General features: G+C 62.0%; 2 protein-coding genes across 4 annotated transcripts in view; one reads left to right on the top strand and one right to left on the bottom strand.

Moving 5' to 3' along the window:
- Positions 1-17,056, top strand: part of SEMA4A (semaphorin 4A) — a 78,523-nt gene that overhangs the window by 14,221 nt on the left and 47,246 nt on the right. The gene's annotated exons all lie outside the window — the stretch shown is intronic.
- On the bottom strand, positions 3,760-15,806 carry LOC309850076 (uncharacterized protein). Of its 3 annotated transcripts, none has more exons than XR_014304071.1 (3): positions 10,961-12,012; positions 4,948-5,097; positions 3,760-4,224 (listed from the first exon to the last, which is right to left on the bottom strand). XR_014304071.1 is itself a non-coding variant. In XM_082703440.1 (3 exons), the coding sequence occupies exon 1, from the start codon at positions 15,777-15,779 to the stop codon at positions 14,844-14,846; it is 936 nt and encodes a 311-aa protein (XP_082559566.1). In that variant the 5' UTR covers positions 15,780-15,806; the 3' UTR covers positions 3,760-4,224; positions 4,948-5,097; positions 14,794-14,843. The 3 variants fall into 3 exon arrangements, 1 of the variants encoding a protein (XP_082559566.1); XR_014304072.1 differs by lacking the exon at positions 10,961-12,012 and adding an exon at positions 7,307-7,489; XM_082703440.1 differs by lacking the exon at positions 10,961-12,012 and adding an exon at positions 14,794-15,806.

Raw genomic sequence — 17,056 nt, 5'->3', positions numbered from 1 at the left:
ACTTGCTTCAGGCCCGCGCCCCGCGGACGGCTGGGGGCTTGGGGGGGTCTGCTCTTTGGCCTCCACCATCATTCCACGCCCCCCCCCCCGCCACTGAAAACCCATTACTGCAGCTCCTTTGACTCTGGACATTTGGTGAGAGTAAAAAATAAGTTTCTGAGGCATGAATTGGACAGTTGGGTACTTCTGGAGGGAGTTGGGGCAGTCGGAGTGTGATGCGGTGTCTCCTGCCCTCCTCCCCATGCCCCGGACCTCCAGCCTCTCTTTTGTCGCCCTTCTCATGCCGGTTCCGCGACCACGGCGGAAGGCGCTGCAGCCTGAGGCCTGGACGCTGGGCTTTAAGGAGAATTTCCCAAAATAACTGTTTGGGAATGGGTGGGTGAGCCTGCCGTGACAAGGTGTCCTTTTCTGGGGCGCCTTGGAAACCAAACATCTGAACTGGTTTGTGAGGTAAAGTCCTGCCTGGAGGCAGGGAGCCAAGGAGGTGGCCTCACAGAGGCCGCACTGTGAGGCCACGAGGGCCAGCTGTGCAGCCCAGCTCACTAAGCCGGTTCTTGGGAAGAGTGGGTTTGAGCACCGTGGGGAGGTTGGGGACCCTGGAGGGTCTCGGGAGGGGTTGGCACCCTGCCGGGCTCCCACTCCCGCTCAGCTCAGCAGAAGGTCTAGGGGAGGGGAGACTGCGAGGAGCCCCTGGAGGGCCCCAGCGTTGGGCAGGGGTTCCCCCTGGATGGGGGAGGTCACGTAACATTAACAAGTTTTATGGCTTGAGTGGGAGAGGGGGTGGAGAGGTGGGTTCTTGTCCCTGGTCCCTCTGCCCCAGGAACAGGGATTGGGGAACCTGTGCCCCTGGGGACTGGAGGCTCTCACCTGGTGGGGGGGGGGTGGCTCCTACTCTGTGGCCTGGGTGACTGGTTTTCACCTTAATAAGAGAAATAGCAGCCAGCTCCATGGGACTTACTGTGAGCCAGGCATTTTTGTCACCAGCTGGTCTGAGCCTTCCTGTCCCCACCGAAACAAGATTCCCCCTTGACACCCAGCCCTGAATTTGCCCTGATTCCCCCTTCCTCTCTACTAAGCTAATTAAAGCAGGAGGTTAATGACCAAAGAAGCCTTGGGGATTTGGCAAACAAAGGACAGAAACAAGTGTGTGTGAGTGGGGAGGGGGCAGCTGCTGAACGGGAAGGGATAGATTAAGGAGCCGGGTAGGGGAGACGGAGGTCCCTGTGGGGCCCACCTCACACATCCAACAAAGACAAATCAGCCCCTTGGATGTGTTCATGCACCCCGCGTCCATCCTCGGGTCCCGCTGAGGCTCCAGACCCACACCTGAGGCTGGGGCTGGGAGAGGCAGACGTGAAGCTGTGTGTCTGGAGGACAGGCTATGGGGGTGTGAGCGCATGTGGACCTGTGGCACAGGGGCGCGCCTGCCTATAGACTGGGGCATGTCCACGCAGGGTGGGGACGGCCAGGCTGCCCAGGCGGCTGAGGAGCCCAGGGGCGGGCTCCTAGGAGCCAGGTTCCCTGGGACAGTTCCGCGAGCCCTTCTCCGGCTGTCCCGCAGGCAAATGTCCTTTGTTCAGGGGGCTCCCCTCTTCCTCTGACACTGGTGTTGGCCAAGCTAGGTTTCTGCGCACCGGCCCTCCTCTTCCTCCTCCTGTCTGCAGGCCTGATCCAGAAGTAAGGCCCAGGCCCTTCCTTGAGCCATTTTGCTTGGAAAGAGCTGGTTATGCCCACCCTACCCCACCCCTCACCATCTGCCTTCCGGCCAGAAAGGTGTGTGGGCGGCAGATCCCGCCACTTCAGGGCCTTGGAGCACAAGTCTCTCTCTTCTCTTTGTCATCGTCCCCCACCCCACCCCCTGCCCCGGCACCCCAGTGCCCGGCCCCCAGCGCTGCCCAGGCCCGAAGCCCAGGGAGGGCGTGTTGACTAAACCGCACTTTGAGGCTTCCCGGGCGTCTGGGGCAGAACCAGGGGGCACACAGGCCTCTCGCGTCTGCCCCTTGGGCCATCATTTCCGGCTGAGCCCTGGTTTCCTCATCTCTGAAATGGAAAAATAAGTCCCAGCACAGCGCTGGGCTCCTCCCGGGCCTTCGGTCGTTGTCAGTGCTCGGCCCGGCTGCACCCCCCTTGCGCGCCTTTAGCGGGATTGCGGTCCTCGAGGCTCCATTCTCACCCATTCATTCTCCCAGCTAACTCGGGTGTGCGAGGCGCTGCAGGAGATTCCGACCCACCCTGGGTCCCCTGGAGCCAGTTCTAGATCTGGCCTTGCAGGGAGGAGATGACCCCAAACCACCAGCACAGAATTCCAGAAATAATTGCCATGAGTCCTGGAATGCAGGCAAACTCTGAGGCTCTGGTGCGCGAGAGCACGCGCGGGCCGGCCTCCTAGCCTCCGGCCGAGGAACAAAGGACCCCGTGGAGTTGTTGCGCAGGCTGCCTGTGCAGCGTGTGTCTGTGTGCAGGTGTGTCTGGGTGCTCGCGTGGGGGTGCGCATGTCCACACGTGTGAACACAGAACCCAGAGCTTGTGTGGGGGCTGTGGGTCAGGAGCCGTGCTTGTCTGGGCGTGGAGCCGGGTCCCTTCTCTTTTCTGAGCCAACCTTGTATCGTCACCTCTGCAAGCACCAAGGGATGGGGCACACATCTAGCACCTGCCCCTCCTGTGTGCTATTCTCAGAGCCCCTAGGGAGGGAGGGGACACCGGAGGCTGTGGTCAAGGCTGCCCCACAGAGCTGGTGGGCCCTAACGGAGGGCATCCTAGCGTCCCCCTCTCCGCGTCATATATCCGAGGCGGGGACGAGGGGGCTCCTCTCCTATGTGTTACAGGGTCTCCCTTTCCTTGTCTGAATACCCCTCCCTGAGGGAAGTCCACACTATCCAGCACCGTGTCTCCTGCCGAGACGGCAGCCCGTTTGCTCTCGGTTGGTGGAACACGCGAGCTCATTAATTTCAATGAGGATGTATTAAGTAAATTTCTGTAGGACACACAAAAGAAAGATCAGGTTTGATCTCTGCCTGCAGCAAGCCACGAAACTAGCCTATGTGACCCAGAGAACGTGGCCAAAGACGATTAGGTGTGGGGGGGCAAACGGTCTTTTGGACTCAGAGGGCTACAGAGGCAGAGGAGCAAGGAGGCCACTACAGGTCCTCCTGCTGTTCTGCACTGGTCTCCAGGGACTCTGAAGCCGGGTCTGAGGTTTGGACCTGGACAGATGCCACTGCCCTTCCCCTAGGCCCACTCCAGCACCCCACCCCCAGCAGGTCCCCTACTCTCTTATTTCCCTAGGGAGAACAGCTCAGAGGGGCTGGGGGGGAGCCAGGGTCCCCCAGGACAGCTGGCTGACAGGGCCTCTCCGGGACTCAGGGCTGGACCCCGGCGTCCGGGAGGCGGGTGATACTGGAGCTGTGACAGTTGGTCCCCAGATTCCTCACCCAGTGGCGCCAGCTCTGGTTTCGGGCTGGGGAGGGGGAGGGGCGCGTGGTGCCAGCCTGGGCTGGGTGCTCTCTCGGGGCAGGGAGGTGAAGGCCATAGACACGCCCTTGCCGGGTCATCGAGAAGGGACTTTTCCAGCACCCTCTCTGTGCCAGGTGCCGAGCTAGAAACTGAAGGAGATCCTGACCCTCAAGACACAGCCCACCCCAGGTGAATTAGCAGATACAAGCCACGCGCTGGTTGCAGAGAGTGTCCTCGGGGAAATAGAAGTGGAGTGAATGAATGAATGAGCATTGGAACACGTTCATCAGTTATCTAATGGCCTCATTTCATTTTTAAAGTTTTTTTAAAATTTAATTTAATATATTTTTAAAAGATTTGTATTTGAGAGAGTTGAGCTAGAGAGAGAGAGAACCTGAGCCAGGAGAGGAGTGGAGGGAGAGAGAGGAGTAGGGAGCCTGACGCAGGGCTCGACCCCAGGACCCTGCGACCGTGGCCATGACCGGAGCCGAAGGCAGACGCTCAACCGACGGAGCCCCCCAGGCACCCCTAATGGTCTCAGTTTACAGAGGAGAAGCCAGGCCCTGTGACTCTTATGCCTTCTGTTCCATCGTGCTGTCTTTTTTAGGAAAGGGAAGCGGAAGTCGGGGGAGGGGTGAGGAGGGACTTGGCCATTTCCTGAGCGCCTGTTGCTGGCCTGGCTGTTGTCTTGGCCTTTACAGACTCGTCTGACTTCATCCTCTTCACAACTCCGTGAGACTAGACATGCCGCCTCGGCTTCACATTAGGGACCTATGGCTCAGAGAGGTTAAGTAACTAGCGCAGGTCACCCAGCTGGTAAGTGCCCTCCGGCACTGGGTGCTAGATCTTTCTGACTGCAGAGCTTAGGACCCTGGAGGGAAAACAGTGACACCCAGTGCGTGTCTGGAGGCAGGGGATGACCACTGAACCGGGAGCAGTTTGGAGAGGCTTCCTGGACCGAGTGGCTCTGGAGTCCCTGACACATGAGTGAGGTCACTGTGAAGGGAGAGGGCTGGAGGGACGACTGGCGTTTGGTGCCACAGGTGCCCAGGGAAGCCTGCTGGTGGGGCAGGTGGCCCCCTGGCGTGGATCACAGGTGGAGGACCAACGTCTGTGAGCGTCGACCACGAGGTGGCGCTGCAGGCCGACAGCTGGGAGCGGCTCCAGCCTGGACTGGACTTTAGGGCCCAGGTGTTTCTTCCCTGCCTGCCAGGGCTCTGTGCCCAACCCTGCCTCCTCAGGGGTCACCCGGAGTTTCCACCTTACCCTTGGTGGGCAGGACACCCCACACATGGGAGACCAGTGTGTTCCTGACTCCAGGTGAAAACCCGGGCGCAGAGGCTGGGCACGCCCACGGCCACATCAGCTGCTCAGGTCATCCCGAGCCCCCTCCAGCTGCTTCAAACTGCCTTCGTGTCCAGCTGCCCTCCCGAGTCCCTGGGACACACTGTTCAGGGGACAGGCTGAGGAAACCGACACTGGACTTCAACTGACCTGGGTCTGAAGGGGAGGGACGAGAGTACGAGGTAATTGCTTTTATCCCGTGGACGGGTGCTGAACTCTCGCTGGGTCAGGCGCTGCAGCAGGCCCTGGAGACGCAGCACTGAACAAGGCAGTGGATGAGACTCCCGGGGAGCTGGTAGTCTGGGCGGGAGCGGACACAGACAGTAGACAAGGTCCTCATGTCATCTCTGGTAGTGGTGGTCGCTATGAAGACCACTAAAGCCGAATGTGGGGTAGAAAGGTGTGAGATGGCTGCTCCTTTTCCTCCCGCCCGCTCCGTCCCCATCCCCTTCCTCTGTCCCCCGCCTGGCCTGCAGGCTTCCTCCAGCAGCCCCCCTGGGGGAAACAGGAGTCCTGGGCTGGGAGAACTGGGTCTGCCTCTGCCTCTGTAGTCCGGACCTGCCCCTCCCCCAGCTCCCGCTTCCGGGAGATGGATCACCGCCCACCTGGAGGTTCAAGCCAGGAACAGGAGTCGTATGATTCCTGCCTTTCCATAACTTACTCCCATCCAGCCCATCAGCTGGACCCCCCAGCTACACCTCTGGACACTTCCCAAGCCTATGGGCTCGCTGTCCCTGCTGCCCCCTCCCGATGAGGGCTGCAGGCTCCTCCCAGCCGCCTCCATGCCCTCCCCTCCAGCTCCAATCCGGCACCGTGGCCAGAGAGGTCATTTCCCAAACCAGCAGGGCCGTGAAACTCCCTTCTTAAAACCCTGCATTAGCTCCCTGCTGCCATTAGATTGGAGACCAGACTCCTCCGTGCGGTTTAGAATGCCCTTCGGTTCCGTGGACTCTGTCCTCCAGCCCCTTCTCCGCTCCGGCCGCACCGGCCTTCCTTCAGGGCTCGGAGCACACCCTGTCCTGCTCAGCGCCCAGCTGTGCCCTGCGCTGACCCGTCAGGGGTTCCCTGACCCTTCCCCCGTCTACTGCTGGTGCACCTCGCAGGTCCCCTCTATGACAGTTTCCCTGGGAAATCTCCGTTACCCGTCGCTACCCTGGACTGTAACCATCTCTTTATGTTTCTGTCTCCCCAGTCCACTTGGGCGCTCTTTGAGCCCAGGAACAGGATCTAGTCCGGTCCTCCTTCCCAGGTCCAAGGTGCCCAGCACCCAGAAGGTGCCCGGTCAGTGTCAGCTATTTGGGAAGTGGGCGTGCTTGTCATCACCCCCTCCGTCACTTGCATGGTGTAGGCCACAAGAGTGCCGAGCGTCCACGAGTCCTGTGCTCCTGCCAGGCCCCATCCGCTCCCTGTGCCCGGAGCCCTGTCTCCCTGACTCGTCCTTCAGAGCGGAGTTCAGGAGTCACATCCTCCAGGATGCCTTCCTGACCACGCTGAGCATGTCCGCGGGCCCCTCCTCTAGCACTCGGTCAGCGTAGAGCTCGGTCAGAGCCCGTTTCGGTGTTCAGGAGGCCACAGAGACTGAACCCCCACACGAGGATTGTCTCTCCAAACCTCATGCGGGGGGGCCCATGGTCAAGGTTTGTTGAGTGAATGACTGAGTGAATAAAAGGAAGAACATGATACTGAACAAGTCAGCCTCTTCTTGTTGGGCCTCAGTTTCCCTTTCTGAAGAGTGGCGGCAGGAGAACGTAAAACGAAGATGTGCTTGTTCAGGTTAATCAGAGCCCTGGTCTGCGACAACGGCCGGTTGCCATGGTCTACATTCCCTGGCCGCGATTGATTCTGGTGTGGACGGTGGGCTGGGGGGTCACCTCCACTCAGCATCAGCACCGCCGGTGGACAGGCTTGGGCCCCCCCGCCTCCACCACACTGGCCAGCTCCAGCGTCCTTGCACAAGGGCCCCTGTCAGGAGCTGGGGGGTGCGCTTGGGCTCTCCCCACTCTCATCGCATCCCCAGCACCCCCCGGTCACCTCTTGTGTCCAGCCCCAAGGTGTGGACAGTGACACCTGGCTGCTTGGGGTCCTTCTGGCCATACGCGGGGCCACTTCCGTTCTCTCCCCTCAGACCCCTCCGGGGGTCTCGCAGACCCCTCCGGACCAGGGCCCCCAGCGGACTGCACAGCCCTCCCCACCTTCCCACCCACACTGACCGGTCCAGGCTCCCTTTTTCCTCTTGCGTGACCTCTGACCTCCGACCCTGCCAGTCCCACCCTCCCCGGCTGCTCCTTTTCCGGCTCTCCAGGCCCGCGGCTCCCGAGCGGCAGGCCTCTCCTGGGTCCCACACTTCTGCCCAGCTGGTGCAGCAGAAGCCCGGCGTGGCTGTCCTCCGGCCCGGGTGGGCAGGCAGCGGTCGGTGGGGCTGCGTCACCACCTGCAGGCCCTCTGCAAATTCCTTCTCTCTCGGAACCTGTTTCCCCACCTATAAAATGAAGGTAACAGCTGCAGTTACCTGTCAGGATTGTTGTGTGATCGGTGGGAAGACGTGTGTAAACTCACAGGCCTCAGTGCACACAGCAAGTGCTTAATAAATGTTCGGACTCACCTGCATCATCCCTTCCTCCAGGAGACCTGCTCTGGAGCTGCGGGCTGGCTCGGGTGCTGGTTCTCTGCCCTCGGGCACCCTGAGCTGCCACCCCCACCCCAGCATGCCCCCGCCCTGGCCGCTCAAAATTTCACTGCTTATTCCTCGACGGCCCTAAGCCTTTGGGGCACAGGTGCAGAATACAGAGGAGGAGGTGGAGGAAGGAGGGGGCACTGGCCGTCTGGGGAGGACTAGCCCCTCCCCGCTTGGGGCCCCGGACCCGCCACCCGCTGCGGGGCCGGCAGGTGGCGCCAGCGCCCGCGGGGCTCGGTCCCCGGCCACCTCCCTGCCCCGCGGGAGTCCGCGACGGGCGGGAGGGGCAGGTCCCGGCCGGGCGCAGGGGCAGAGGTGTCCGCGGGGCTAACTGGGCGCGGAGGGCGTGAGGGCTGCGGGGCTCGGGGCGCAGAGCCTGGCGCGGGGGCGCGAAGCGGGAGCCGCGCAGTGAGTCAGAGCCGAGCGCCAGGGGCCGGACTGGGCTGCGCGGGGGCCACGTGGTCCAACCCGTCGCGGGCGGCGGGGAGGCCCGGTTTCCATGGCGACGCGGTGTTTGCGGCCAGCCGGGGACTCCTGGGTCGCAGGCCGGGAGCAGTGATTCACCACAGGAAGGGGCGGCGGTCGCGGAAGGCCTGGGTCTGCGGCGGCCGCGCCTGGTGCTCCTGCCCCGCGCTCGGCTCGCGCCCCCGGCCCGGGCCTGGGCAGTGCGGGGCGCGCGGTGCGGAACCGAGACCCCATTTTACAGACGGGGAGACAGTCACCCTGGCCGGGACGAGGGGCAGGACGGGAGTGGCAGAGCCAGGACTGGAACCCGGGCCAGTGGGACTCGGCCACGCTGGTGAAGACCCAGAGGCCGAGGCATGCGAGTTCGGGTGTGGCTAAGGCCCGGGACGAGATGGGAGGGGTCCCCATCCGCCTCGGCCTCCCTCTCCGCCAAGCCCAAGAAGGCCCAAGTCCGGTGCAGCCAGCATCCCGCATCACTTTCCCTGTCGCCTGGTCCTGGGGGCGAGAGAGAGAGAGGGGGGGGGGGATGCATCGTCTGTGCCTTCCCCCATTCCCCACACTCGCTATTGCTGGGGCCCATCTCTCTGCTGCTGGCGGGACAGTTTCGTTCTTGATAAGGCGTGGGGGCCCCCAAACTCAGTATGAAAGAGGTCCTCCCCCCACCGCGGGGCCCTTGGTGATGGCACGCAAGCGGGAAGCCCAGCGCTTCCCCATCTCTGCCCCTGCCTCGGAAGAGACAGAGACGGCAAGCACCTGGGGACCCTTCCAATCCGTCCTCCTGGTCTTGCACAAAGAAAACAGAAGCCGGTAGAAGAAGCACGAGTTTTCCAAGGTCACAGTGAACTAGTAGAAGAGAAAACGAATCCCCCTAACTCCTGACTCTACATTCTCTGATCCCAGGAAGAATATTCTTGAATTTGGCCCCAGGTTCTCAGAACCGGGTCAGGGGGATGAAGGGAGGGGAGTGGGTGGACGAGCTGGGGTGCCAGGGCGAGGGGTCACACGTGGGAAGAACGTGCGCGGGTCGCGCCCCACCTGCCACGTGACCCCAGGAATGGTGGAGGGGAGATCATGGGAAAGACCCCGTTTGGCAGCGCGTGGCAGGGGTGTCAAGGTCTGGGGTCACCGAGGACTGTGTGGTCTCTCGCCCTCCTACCCTCTCTGAGCCCCGGGGCTAGCCCACCTCCGGGTTGCCGGGAGGTTGGGTGAGAGGGCGGGCAAGTACTTAAGAATTACGGGTGACGTGAAGGTTCTTGACTGCCAGGGAAGGCAAGTCATGTCCTGCAGGGCTGGGAGACAGCTGCCCTGCAATGGAGAGTCAGGGAGAAGCCCAGTGCTGACCCTTGACCCCCAGGAAAGCAAGGAAGAGTATGAATTTCTGCCTCGCTCAGCAAGAACAGCTGTCCCCTCCCCTGGGGTTGGGGGTGGATGGCAGGTCGCTGCAGACCCCGGGGGGTGCCCAGAGGCTGTGGGAAGCTGAGCACTAATTAGCTCTCCCTCCCTAATTGGACTTAATTGACTCCTTGTGATCAGCAATTAGGAGGCTGCATCGCTTAGCACAGGGAGGGTGACACCTCAGCCGGGATTGGTCAGGGCACCCCTTCTGGAAGGGAGGGAGGCAGATGGCCCCCTGGGGAAGTCGCCCCGCGCCCAGCCCCTTCTGCTCCTGTGAGCCTAGGGCCGGCCAGGAGCCTTGAGGCCTCGCTGTTCTGTGGCTTCTCTGGCTTCAGTTTCCTTACTCTCAGGGGCTGTCTGTCTGGTTTTTCTGCCCAGAGGAGATGTAAGATCTGGGCCTGGACCACCCCCCCCCCCCGGCCCAGCTCCTCTGCAGCTTTGGGGTGGACAGCTATAGGGTGGAGGTTGGAGGTGTGGGTTTGGTAGCCAGGTGGCTGGCTTCCAAGGGGTTTGAACTCCAGCGCCACCATTTACTATGACCTTGGACCCTTTGTGCTCTGTTTTCTTACCTTGAAAACGCAGCGGATGGGGCGCCCACCTGGCTCAGTCGGTAGAGTGTGCGACTTTTGATCTTGGGGTAATGAGTTCAAGCCCCACTTTGGGTGTAGAGATTACTTAAAAATAAAATCTTTTTTTTTTTTTTTTTTTTTTAAAGATTTTATTTATTTATTTGACAGAGAGATTACAAGTAGGCAGAGAGGCAGGCAGAGAGAGAGAGGAGGAAGCAGGCTTCCTGCTGAGCAGAGAGCCCGATGCGGGACTCGATCCCAGGACCCTGAGATCATGACCTGAGCCAAGGCAGCAGCTCAACCCACTGAGCCACCCAGGCGCCCAAAAATAAAATCTTTTTTAAATGTTTTATTTAAAAAAAAAAGATTTAATTTTTTTATTTGAGAGAGAGACAGAGAGCACAAGCCGGGGGGTGGGGTGGAGGAAGGGCAGAGGGAGAAGGAGAAGCAGACTCCCCACTGAGCAGGGAGCCCTATGTGGGGCTCGATCCCAGGACCCCGAGATCCAGCCCTGAGCCGAAGGCAGATGCTTAACTGACTGAAACACCGAAATATCCCCAAGATGGAACTTTTAAAAAATAGAATAGAATGAGATAAAATAAAATGGAGCTTATAATAACCTTCCACCCCTCAAAGGGGAAGGCTGAGGAGCAGATAGTGGATGGATAGCGGACCCATGCCACTCAGAACAGGGCCTGGCTTGGGGGGCCCCAGAGTAAGTAGTGACTGTCACACCCCGATCCCAGACCTCAGCTGCCTCGTGTAAGACGGCAGACTGAAAAATGCCCGGGTCCCACGCCGGACCGAGCATGGAGTCAAAACATCTGAGACTTTGGGAATGGGTGCTTCTGAAAGCCCCTCTCCCGAGTGATCGTGACGCCCGGTGAGGCTTGAGCCCACCGGATAGAAGGGTGCCTCCCCCACGCCCTGACCCCCGAAACACTCTCAAATAAAAGCCCCCGCCCCCCACCCCCCTGCCCAGCAGCAGCTCACGCCCTGATGGCTGCGTGGCCCTGGGTCACCACCTGTGCGCCCCTGGAAGCAGGTCCCGCCCGCTCACCTGGACAGAGTCCTCCTCTATAAGGTGAGAGTAATAACCCCACTGTGTTCGCCTCCCAGGGCCGCCTGGAGACACTGTTTAGCTAGTGACAGAGCCTGCTATGAAGGGAGGCGATTATATTGTTCCTTGCGCAATAAACACGTATTGAGGGCCTGGCACTGGCGTGTACCTAGCATCTCCTTTACACAGGGAGCTCCTGCGGAGGTGAGGCCAAACCATCAGACCAGTAGGTTCCAGGGGCCGACCTCTTCTAGCTCCTGCTTGGAATCCCATTACCCCATGAATGGAAAGTTCCTAGAGAGCGCGCACGCAGGGCTCCTCCAAGGAAGGCGCTGGCAAGAGTGGGTGTGCAGAAAAAGCAGAGGGCTTGAGCACTTGGAGGTTTCGGACCCCTGAGCTGCTTGGCTCGAGTGTGGGCAGAGCTCTGTCTGGGCTCCAAGCACTTAGCCAAGGCCTGGAGATCAGAGATGGGAAGGGAGACCACCCAGGCCTCCTCAAGGAGCTCCTTACCCGGGGAGAGAGACAGAGGCATCCACGGACAGCATCACTGTGTGTGCCGAGAGATGCTGGGGGCTTAGCCAGGGTGCCTAGCCCAGCCTCAGTGGCACTTTTAGCTGTGCTGGGCGGGGGGATGAGGAGTTGGTCAGAGGGCAAAGCATGTGCCAGCTTCAGGCAGATTGGTCTAGAAGTAACAGAGAGGTCTGGATTGCTAGGATCCAGAGGCCAGGACCAGATGCCCGGGGGCCTTCACAAGCCAGGCCACCGCGTTTGCCCCTCATCCCCAGTACCGTCGGGCTACACTGATAGTTTGAAGTCTCATGGAAACATGCAAGGTTTACGTTTTGGAAACATGGCCATGATCTGGAGGAGGAGAAGTGGTCACCGAGACAAGGGTGTGGGCACGGAGACTGGCTCGGGAACCCGAGCAGTTACCCAGGATGGAGAGAGATTCTAGAAATCGGGTCTACAGGCGGTGGGGGCTGCCTGGCCGAGGGAGATGTGAAGACCTCTGTTCGGTACCCACCGAGGGCGGGGCCGGCAGCGGGGAGATGGTGAGTGTGGAAACCAGGGCTTGCCCCTGGAGTGGGGATGCTTGGAGGGAAGGGCCCGGGGCCCGGGGCCAGCCTCTCCGTGTCCCTGACCTTCCCAGGACACACTGGGCATCCCTGGCCCAGAGACACCCCGTCGGGGCAGGCCTGGCCTGGATCTTCCGCAGCCCACAGGGCAGGAGCCATGCATAAGGGGAGCTCTAGGGACCCTGCTGCCTCCTCCCAGCCTCTGGCCTGAGTTGTGGCCCTAGCGAATGGGTTCCAAAGGGGAGCCCAGAAGGCAGGCTCTCTAGGCCGGGGCCACCCGGGGCCATAGGGCAGTTTGGCTGCGGGTCTGGGAAAGGCTCCCCCTACCCCTTGAATGGTACCCCACCCAGGGGCTTCCAGGACGGTCCCTGCGCCCCAGCCCCAGCCCCCCCTTCCCCGGCCCCTCCCTTCCGGGCCCCTCCCGGAGCGCCCCTGGGCTTCCTCAGCCTGCTCTTTGCCCTCCCTCATTAAACTTGGTTTCTGGGAGAATATGATTTGAATTAACTCCTGGGAGAAAAATCACAGAAACCAGGAAAGGGGGGCCATGGGGAGGGGGCAGTGAGTCATGTTTCCATGTGTATTTTTCAAACTTTCCAATGGCACTTTGGGAAACAACACCCTTCTGGTTGCCAGCTTGGGCCTGGCCATCCAGGGGTTCCTGGTTCTGTGTTGGAGGGTCTCCCCGCAACGGCCGCTACACCCAGCCCAGCCCTTCGGCTCTGCTCCGTTTCCTGGGACCCTGCCCCCTCGCCCACTGGCCCATGCCGCCTCTGAGGGGCTCAGAGAAGTCCCTCGGGCAGGGGGGAGCTTCGGCCTGTCCTCTGCTGTCACTGCAGGGTGTAAGCCCGCCACATACCCCATTTCAGGGCGGACCCATGGTGCCTGAAGCCATCTGGCCAACACTGCAACTCTTGAGAACGACCGTCCACACCGGGGAGCCTGGGCTCCAGGAACCGCCTCTGCCCCAGCAGCTTCCTCTCTGTGCCCTTCCCTCCTGCTTCTGCACCCCACTTTCCAGAGGCCCTGTGGCTGGGGGTGAGAATCCACCAACTCCCAGGGAGAAGCCTGCAGAGCAGAGATCTCACCCCAAGAAGGTGGGTAAGAAAGAGACCTAGTGCGTGTCTGTCCCGTGCCCCGGGAAGGGGCGGCAGAACTCCCCGTCTTCAGCCACAGCCAGTCCCTCCCTGCGGGTCCTGAGCCCTCCCCGCCTCCCGGAAAGCGCCCATCTGCTTCAGGGGGTCCTGGACTAGCTGTCCCTTCCCCTCTCCCTCCAGGCTTCTGACTTCGCCGTCCAGGCACAGCTGCATAGCCCGTCCCCACAGTGCCCATGCCAGCCACAGCCCACGTCACATGGGCCACATCTGGCTCTCCGGGAGCACATCCTCCCCCGCTTTGTCCCCTCCCCCTTCTCTGCCCGGGGCCTGAGCAGGGAGTGCCCCCGAGGACCCCTCTTTTCTGCCCTGCCCCCTCACAGTCTCTGACAGACTCACTCCTTCCCCCTTCTTGCCACCTCCTCAGCCCCTCCCAGCCTGCAGACTCGGACATCTGGACTCCGGCCCTCAGGCCCTCAGGACCCCCTCCCTCTCTGGGTCCCGACTCTGTAGAGCACCCCTCTTTCTAATCCCCACTGAAGAGCCGATTGGGGGAGGGGTCTTTTTGCAAGGTGGGAGCCCCCAGGGTTGTCCCAGGGTCGGGGAAGCCCAGGCAGCCCAGGGAGTCAGTTCCCCCAGCCCAGCACCGCACCCCTGCCTGTTGCCGGCTTGGGGTTGGGGGTGGATAGAAGTGGCCACACGTGTGCGTGCATGGAGGGGTTGGGGGGGAGGGCTGAGGGGAGCGGTTTGGCTCACCCTCTCCGAGTGTTCTTTTGTGAGGGCGAGGGAGGAGCCTGGAAGGGCCTCCAGCTACGGCCTCCCTCCTGCCTCCCTGCTTAGCAACCCTTGTTGCTGGGTAAATATTTGCCCCACTGGTGGGGCTGGAGCGCCCGGTGTCAGCCCACGCAGCTGCCCCTCTCCTCAATTCCTGGGCCTCTCCTCTGTCCAGGTCCCCTCTCCAAAGGCCCCTGGCCTGGACTCAAGGTGTGACCCCCCCCCAACTGGCTTGTCTCAAAGCTCCATTCCTCCCCCCTCACAGGAGACGCCTCCCCAGCCTCCTTCCTTCGCCCCTTCCCATCTCTCCCTGCATCCCCACCTGCCTTCTGTGCTCACCCCTGACACCTGGGTGAGACCCCACCCCGAGCTAGACAGGTCCCCGCCACATCCTATTGGGAGCCCAGCCTGGCTTCGCCTGGGGCTAAGTCTTGGTGCTGAGAACCAGGACCTCACCTCTCTGCTTCTAGAGGAAGTACAGCCCCACCCCTAAGCCTCAGCTCAGGTCCCCGAAGCTCCAAGGGGAGAGAGATGAAGGGATGTGGGATGTTTGGATGAATACCCATCCGTCTTCCATCCACCATCCCCAGGGAGCTTCTCTTCAGGAAGCCGGCACCATTTTCACCTCCTCTGGGGGTAGCACGGAGGGAACCATGGCCAAGAGGAAACAGATGCCCCCTCCGCCCCTCCCTGGGCAGCCTGACGGTGCTCCGGCCTCGGCCTGTACATCCTGTCCCCCCTCCAGCAAGGGCCCTGATGCCCTGGTGCCCTACACCTCCTCCAGGGGTCTCCTGTCCCCTGTCCCTGTAACGAAGAACCCTGCAGGGTCCAGGGTGGCAGGCTCCCAGGGCCCCCCGGCAGGCTCTCAGGGCGCTGGGGAAGCTGGGCTTACCGGCAGGGGGAGGCCAGTGCATTGATCTGGCGCAGGCCCTCCGCAGAGTATCACCAGGGAATCTGGGCAGTTGGCCCCAGGCAGGTCTGAGAAAGAGGGGTTGGCCTGTGCACTGCTCTAAGACTCCTCCCAGCTCTGGAGTTCTGGCTTCTGGGGAATGAAATGATGAAACTCTGGCCAAAGGCAGTCCTGTCGCCATCCCTGGGGGCCCTCCTGGAGCTCCCGTGTCGGGCCCATCCAACTGTCCGCCGGTAGCCCCAGCCCCTTCTCCGGGAAAGGGCCCAGGTCTCTGCCCCATCCGTCAGGAAATCTCCCGAAAATTCACCACCAGCCTCCCCGCCGGAGTTCACTGGGCCTGTAGACACCCCTGGCTGCAGGCCCCGGGTCGCCTTCCGAGGGCGCCCAGAGGGGCTGGGGGCGCTGGGACCTGCAGGATCTACCCTGCCGCCCAGACACGCCGAGGGGAGGGAGCCCGCCCGGGTGGCCGCAAGAGAGATTTTCGTCCCGTTCACAAATAGGGCCTCCGCGCAGCAACCGGGCGAGCGCGAAGGGACAGCCGTAGCGGGCCCCGTGGGTGCGGCGCGTCCCGCGGAGCCCACGGCGGGGCCCCCGGTTCCAGCCCCACGCGCGGCTGGGGGGGCGGCTGGGGGGCTCCTCTCCTGCCTCCCCTCCCGGGAGCGCGCGGCGGCCTGCGGCTCGGGGACCCTCGGCAGCCCCGGGGCCTGGCGTTGTGGCGCTTGTTTGTTTCCTTGGCAACAGGGAGAGGAAACCCCCGCTCGCGAGGCCGGGGAGTCCCCGGCAACCGCGCACACACACACACACACACACACTCGCGGCCTCACGCGCAGCCGCCCACGCGCAGGACCTGCGTCAGCACCGCCGGCCGGCAGCCGCCTCGGGGCCGGGGCGGGGACGCCGGGCGCGGCGGGAGGGCGGCCCGGGCCGCTCGCCGCCCCTCCCCCGCCCCGGGCCCCGCCCCTTCCCATCCGCCTGCCCTCCCCCACCTCCAGCAGGTGCGTGGGGGGTGGGGAGGGAGAGCGGCGGGCGGGCCCCGGGCCTACTGGGGAGGTGGGAAGGAAAGGGTCGCGCGGGTTGCGGCCCGCCTGGCCCGAGTCTGGGCGCGTGTGACAGTAAGGGACACTGCGCTGCTGTCGTGTATCTTGACGCTTCCGGGAAGCTGGGCGGACTACCTGGGCCCAGTCTGGTGGGGGAGGGGTCGGGAGCGTGGTCCGGTGTGTGGGGAAGGAGCTCCGGGTCCGACTCCAGGATCTCGCTGCTGGACTGGTCTTCTTGGGGTCTGGGCCGAAGAGAAGTGGGGTGTAGCTAAGCTGGAGGTGGATAGCTGGGGTTTGGGGCCTGCTCCTGTCCCCTGTCAGCTGCGTGGCCTTGAGCAAGGCAGTTCACCTGCCCAGACCTTCCCATCCTCATGTGTATTGGGGGACATCAAGGTGCTCGCTCTGGGTCCTGCAAGGATGCTTAGAGAAGGTTAAGATAGCGATCTTGTGTGGGGAGGAGAGACCTTGCCTAGGTGTGAGGGTGAGGGGTTGGCTCTCTACCCCATTATCCGCCACCCCTTTGGCCTGGCTGGAGCCCTGAGGGAAGACTGGCTCCGCTCAGCGCCTCATTAGGCTGGAGGGGGAGAGTGAGTGGGAGCTCTTCCACGAGGCCCCCAGCCCAGAGCCCCATGCCTGGCAGATGCTTTAAGAACAGGTACAGGACAGGGCCAGTGGCGCAATGGATAACGTGTCTGACTACGGATCAGAAGAACAGGTACAGGTACTCCTTCCTTCCTCAAGGTTGCACTGATCATCTGTGCGGGACTCACTCAGCAACTCAGCACCTGTTGAGTACCAGGCCCCGAGAGCAGAGGATGAATGATGGGGACCTGCCCTCAAGAACTCACTATAAAGGGATTTCCAGACCTTGGCCTTGAGTCCCCAAATCACTCCCCCACCGTACACCAGTCCCTAGACCCTCCTCCAAAGAGTCAGTCCTTCCCACTGCTGTGGGGGGAGCACAGCTGCCTCCCCAGTGGCCTGGGACCCGGGTGAAGCCTCTCCCCTCCACCGTCCGCGATGATAGCCTAATGGCAAGATCTTCGCTTCCAGAGTCAGGCCGACCTGTGTCAGAATTCCAGTTCTGCTACTAACTAACCACAAGACCTTGGGCAGGTGGTTCTCAGCAGGAAGAGGTTTTGCCTCATGGAAAACGTTTGGCAACATCCAAAGGCCTTTTGGATGGGCTCAGCTGGTCGAGGAGGTGC

This window comes from Mustela nivalis (assembly GCF_964662115.1).
Source record: "Mustela nivalis genome assembly, chromosome: 16".
In the NCBI taxonomy this organism is placed as follows: domain Eukaryota; kingdom Metazoa; phylum Chordata; class Mammalia; order Carnivora; family Mustelidae; genus Mustela; species Mustela nivalis.
The sequence above is the reverse complement of the archived record's forward strand: the minus strand, read 5'-3'. Positions and strand labels throughout refer to the sequence as shown.

Excerpts from the sequence above, each read along its gene's own strand:
- LOC309850076 (XM_082703440.1), bottom strand. The coding sequence starts at position 15,779 with ATGGGAAGGGGCGGGGCCCGGGGCGGGGGAGGGGCGGCGAGCGGCCCG.